We start from the raw sequence: 5,713 nt of genomic DNA, 5'->3' as shown, positions 1-5,713 counted from the left end.
GCCGTGTACCTTCCTGTGCCTGCATTACATCATCACCTGCAGTACCCTGACCCCTCAGTTAGGCTCATATTCCCAAAGCCACCGTGCCCTCCCTGATTTTATTATTATTATTTTTTTAAAGATTTTATTAATTTATTTGAGAAAGAGAAAGAGGATGCACAGGGGGAGGGGCAGAGAGAGAATTCCAAGCAGACTCTGAGAGCAGAGCCCCACTCAAGGCTTGATCCCACGACCCTGAGATCATGATCCCAGCTGAAACTGAGAGTCCGAAGGCTTAACCGACTGAGCCACTCAGCTGCCCTGCCCTCCCAGCTTTAAAAGAAGTAAGTGGGACGGTCACAGAGGGGTCTGGAGTCCATGTCTCTTATCTTTATTTTAACAGCCTGGCAACCAGGCGACAGCAGCAGTACAGGGTTCCTGGCTGGCCAGCACAGCTCCTGTCTGATCTGCTGGCGCGGTGCCAACTTAGACCTTCGCTCCACAGCCATGAACGGCAGTAGTCCCAGGGCAGCTTAGATGCTGGGCCCAGGCAGAGCAGCTGCTCCTTCTCCTTTATCTAGCCAAACCAGCTCCATGAAAGAAGGTCCTGTTTCCCTGGTGTGCTTGGGGCTCAGATGCACTCCTTACCACAGCTATCATGTGGGGGTTTGCTCCTTTTCTAAGATTTCCACTTTTCCAGCTCTGGGCCCTGGGGGTGCTAGCAGAAAGGTGGCCTTGGCTGCAGGCTCTGGACATCCGGGAGGCCTCCATCTGGCACTAGATGGCGACATAGAGCAGGGCTGTCAGAGCGAGCAGAGAGCTGGGCGCACAGAGTCGTCAGGCGGCAGGGCATGCCACAGGGCTCTGAGGGCGGGTGGCCCTTATGGTAGAGAAACCAGAAGGTCTGGAATAGTTGCGTGTCACCCCGCATGCGATACACTAAGTCATGCCAGGCGGCAGGCAGTGCATTGGGCAGCCCGTAGGTTTCCCTTGCCCTATAGAGACGCTGCCAGTGTGGCGTGGCTCCTGGTTCATTAGCCTGGGTCAGGTTCAGGATGTAGGTCTCATGATCCAGGACCACATGAGAGCTCCCCGGGTAGTTGCCATCTATTTGGTAGACTCGGTAACCTGCAAGGAGGGAGAACTGACTGGAGAGGGAAGGAGCCAAGGCCACTCCGGGGAGGAGTCACATGTCCCACCTGCTCTTTGCCAGCCTTGGCTCCAAGTCTGTTTCTGCTTTCTCAATCCCACCGACTTCCTCTATCCTAATAGCTCCTTTCCACCTCACTCACCAGGATTAAGGCCGATGTAGGTGGTGGCACTGGGTGCCAGGAAGGCTACAGATAGCGGCCGGCTCAGGGTCTCCTCATCATAGAAGACTTCAAACTCATCCACGTGGGTGTGGCCAAAGAACTGACCAGCCAAGGTGTTCTCATACCTGCCAGAAGACACTAATTATATTCAGAAGTTTCTAGGGATGGGGAGGAAATCTGGGGAGATGGGATGCTTCTTCCTTCACACACTGAACTAAGAAGCCTCTCTACCCCAATGGAGCAGCAGGAATAAGATGCTGAAAGGAATTTCCAACATTCAGGCTGTTCATCCACCCCTCTTCCCACCTCCCTCCTACCTGGCTACTATTCGGTAATAATTCCAGCTCCAGCTCTTCAGGCAGTGCCCCGGGGGAATGTGGCCAATTATATGTACCTGCAGGGAGAGTTAAGGAAGGTAATCAGGGATAATGCCCCTCTATTTGCTAGATGGGATGCTGCCTGATTCATGAGTTGTTCAATAAAGCCAATTAGATCTTTTAAATAAATAAAAAAGTAAACAGACAAACAAACAAACATCAGAGCAAGGAGGGGTTCAGGCAGCCCTGGCCAGGAAAAGTTGGTACTCATTTCCTACAACAGCCGGCAGTGCTCGCCAGAGACAGGGAGTGGATGAAAGGGCTTCTAAGAGGGATCAGGAGCCGAACTCCCAGGGAACACCTGTTGGGAGCTTCAGAAAACCAAGCTTCTCTGCTCACAGGTGTTCTGGCTCTCGACAGGAGTCCGGTCACAAAGGGCCTGCTTCTTTCCCAACCCCCACCAGCAACTACTCCACCGTGTTCTCACCACTTTCCCTCACCTTGTCTCCTCGATCCTCAGCAGCCTGAAGTTCCCCCACTAGCCACTGCAGCTGTCCAGCGGGATCTGTGGAGTTGATCAAGAGCCAGAAGTTCTCACGGGAACAAAAATTCATATTGAGAGAGATGAGACGGAGGCCAGGACGTGGGGAAAGGGCATAGAACCCCCCAATTCTGAAACAAAGTGAATATGAAAATCAACACTCATTCATAATCCAGGTCCTGCTCACCCAGTCCTGTGCTAAGCATTTGGGTGGAAGGCAGAGGCACACAAGACTTCCACAAGAGCACAAGAAGCTCACATTCCAGCTGAAGACCAAAAAACAATACTGATTGTAAGGCCCACGTGACTGAGATGAAGGGGCTCAGAAGGCTAAGTGCTCTAGGAGTTCAGGGAAGAGATAAATGAGCTAGAATGGGAAGGCCCTTCACAAGGAATATGATCTGGGCCTGGGAAAATTGGGATGTTAAAATGGGGGGTGCCAACATTTTAGAGAGGGCCAACATGAGCAAAGACATGGAGAGGGTATGCTGTCAGCCCGGTGAGGGAGGGTGTCTGGATATAAGGGTAGGGATGGAAGCTAGGGTCCGAGGTGGAGGAGGGCCAGTGAGGAGAGCTGACTCATGATAGAATAGTTAAAGGTAATGCCCAGATCTTCTACTCCCTTCCCTATCATCCACCTTTCTCTTCCTGGGTTTCCATGGACCTCAGCTACCTGAGAGTGTGAAGGGCTTCAGCAGGTAGCCAGGACTCCCACACCTTGGCCATTGCCTCATAGAGCCAGCTGGAAGAGTAATTGCCCTCTATGAAAGGGGGAGGGAAGCCATTGACAGGTGTACTCTCGTGGTTGCCCACAGCAGGGTACACAGGCACTGGGCCCAAGAACTTCTTCACAAGGGCTGTGACAGTGGTCAGGGCCCGAAGCTGGTCCTGACGTGACTGATGCCAGATGTTGTGGGCGGGGATGTCTCCTGTCCAGTACACCATATCAAAGGGGCCAGCAGGGCCCAGCCCGCTCAACAGGCTCTCCAGGGTCCGCAGGGGCAGGTCACACTTGCTGTACTCGCCCCAGTATCCAGCACCTGGGCGGGAGGTAGGTGGCAGGCCAGAATCCTGGCGGCAACACAGCGGATTCTCACAGTCAGGGTCCGTGCCCTCCAGATAGTCATGATCCCAGTGCAGGTCGGTGAGGAAGAGGATACGACTGACAGGGGCGCCTGGGGCTGGGGGTTTGGGTGGTTGTGGGGAAGGCTTTGGTACAGCTGGCAAAGAGATGTTCCAAGATGAGAAGATGTCCCAGTGCCCGCAGGTGTTGCCCAGGAGCAGACCACAGGCCTCAGATGGGCTCAGCACTGAGCGTGTCCACACTTCCACCATGTCATCTTCAAAGAGCTGGACAGCTGACTGGCACACAGTAGGCGGTGCTATCTTCAGCAGTTTGCAGAGCTTGGTGGCCATGGAGCCCATCCAGGCCACACTGGGCTCCTTCTGTAGTGGGAAGAACCAGTGATGAGAGGTCAGAGGCAACACAGGAACCAGGCCAAACCCTGGCTACCACCCTTTGTACCTCCATCTCCAAACTGGGGCCAGGCTGGCCCCTGTGACGCAGGCAGCACCAGGCCAATACTTCCTCCTTCCCTCAGGAGGCAGTGGCATTTCAGGCCTTTTGCTTACCCAGCTGGCTTCCTCAGGCACTGTCTGCAGAGTGCCCTGAAATCTGGGCTGGGTAGTATGTCTGTCCATAGTTTGGGGCAGGCCCCGGAGAACACTGCAAAGCTCACTGACCAACTAGCACTCATCATAATCCCATCAGGGTCAAGACATCACTATCTAGTCCCACACCCCTGGATGTTTCTGAATTCAAGTCCCTGTTGAGTAACCAGTACAGGCCTGGTGCTCTGGATTAGAGGTGCCAACTTTACGGCACAGGTGATTCAGTGTCAGATGTACAGGGAAAGGAGTCCCAGCCCTTCCCCTAGCAGCCAGCTGTGTGCCCTTATGCAAGGGACTTCACCTCTTCCAGACTCTAATCATTTGTAAAATGAAGATAACAACTGTAATGAACACCTCACAGGTTTGATTTAACCTATATAAAATGGCTAGCACAGTGGCCGGCCCACAATTTGCACTCTTTCCTTTCTTCACAAGGTCACAGTGGAGGTGGTGCTGGTGTGTAATCATGGGTGTCCCTAAAGGACAGCAAATCCGGTGAAGGCTTGTAGATAGATGCCAGCCTCCCCATCAGGTTTGCTCTTCAGGACCCCAGGCCCAGCACCTCCCTCGCCCTTGCCCCCACCAGCGCTCCCCTTGGCTGCTCCATCACAGCCCTTTTAAGCGCTCACCTTCAGCCCAAAGTCGATGGCGATGAACAAGCCTTTGCAGACTGGGCAGGTGAGATTCCACCACCCAAAGGCGTTGCGGAGCTGGGGCACTAAGCGACCGAACCTGGCGGGATGGCTTTGGGAGGGAAGAGGGTGGGCCCCGGCAGGGGCCCAGAGAACCAGGGAGTCTGGCAGGGCCAACGTCAGAGCCAGGCCTATCCACAGGAGCCTCAGTCTGGGGGACCCCCGAGACCGGTCCGATTCCGTCTCCCCGCCGGATCTAGGGTGGCCCTGGCCGGGAGATACTCCGTGGCGGGGCATTGCCCGAGTTCCTAGATAGGCCGCTTCGCCCGTCCGTGTCCCGCCGGTCTAGGCGCAGGCTCTCAAGGGGCCGAACAGCGCCAGAGACAGCTGACTAGCCCCCGCTGCAGTCGGGGGACTGCTTCGCGTCCAACCGCAAAGCAGCTCCACCCCTTCCTCTTCCTCTGTTCCCCAGCAGCTGATGGCCGCCGCTGCCAAGAGTGCTGTCAGAGCCGGGGAGGTGGAGAGAACCTAGCGCTCCCGGGACCCGCCCCCTCCCCGCCCCGCCTCCAACTGCGACTGCGCCTGAGCGGACCGCTGGGCGGAGGGAAGCTCCCTGCAGTCTAAACCGTGGAAGGGCGCTGCAGCCGCCCACGCACCTGTTGTGTGTGGGTGCAGTGTGGTGTGGCTGGTGAAAGGCTCGACTCTCCAAACCTGGACTAAATTCCTGGGGCAGCTAACTTCCAGACCCACTTGGCACTCCATTCGGCCGCCCACTCGGGAAGGGAGGCGCGGGGAGAGCACGACCAGGCAGGCCGCCAAGTGTGTTACCTCTGGCCAGAGAGCGCCTCCCTTCCATCTTTGATGTTCTGCCCCTTGGCACCAGCACCCTTGAATCACCCTGACTGAGAATCTTTGAGTCACATTTGACGCAGACTTTTCCTGATGGAAGGGGCCCTGAACTCGTGGGGGACACCCACCACTCTCTTTACAGATAAGAAAACTGGCCCAGAGATAGTGAAGTGACTAAGGAGGGGGTACAGAGCGTACATCCAGGAGAGCCAGGAACAGGGACTAGAACTTGTGTGTCCCATCCCCGTGTATCCATGTTGGTGAAAGCTAACATTTACTGAGCTCTATACACGTTCCCGCATGGATCCAGACATTTTATAATACTGTCTTCAACTGGAACGACTCTAAGAAGTAAGTATGATGCTGTTATTACTTACATTTTGCAGATGGGGAAAATGAAGCATGGGGAAG

At 55.0% G+C, this 5,713-nt stretch overlaps 1 protein-coding gene and 1 long non-coding RNA gene across 3 annotated transcripts in view; one reads left to right on the top strand and one right to left on the bottom strand.

Annotated features, from left to right (window-relative positions):
• Positions 1-349: 349 nt before the first annotated feature.
• Positions 350-4,951, bottom strand: SMPD1 (sphingomyelin phosphodiesterase 1). Its single transcript, XM_047693269.1, has 6 exons — positions 4,451-4,951; positions 2,824-3,596; positions 2,110-2,281; positions 1,610-1,686; positions 1,272-1,417; positions 350-1,107 (listed from the first exon to the last, which is right to left on the bottom strand). The coding sequence occupies exons 1-6, from the start codon at positions 4,748-4,750 to the stop codon at positions 698-700; spliced, it is 1,878 nt and encodes a 625-aa protein (XP_047549225.1). The 5' UTR covers positions 4,751-4,951; the 3' UTR covers positions 350-697.
• A 99-nt stretch (positions 4,952-5,050) lies between these two features.
• Positions 5,051-5,713, top strand: part of LOC125078496 (uncharacterized) — a 43,063-nt gene continuing 42,400 nt past the window's right edge. For both annotated transcript variants that reach the window (XR_007120907.1, XR_007120906.1), the window contains exon 1: positions 5,051-5,653. This is a non-coding gene — a long non-coding RNA (uncharacterized LOC125078496). The remainder of the gene's footprint in view (positions 5,654-5,713) is intronic.

Source organism: Lutra lutra, chromosome 10 (genome assembly GCF_902655055.1).
Source record: "Lutra lutra chromosome 10, mLutLut1.2, whole genome shotgun sequence".
Lineage (NCBI taxonomy): Eukaryota > Metazoa > Chordata > Mammalia > Carnivora > Mustelidae > Lutra > Lutra lutra.
This window is presented reverse-complemented; position numbering and strand designations above follow the sequence as displayed.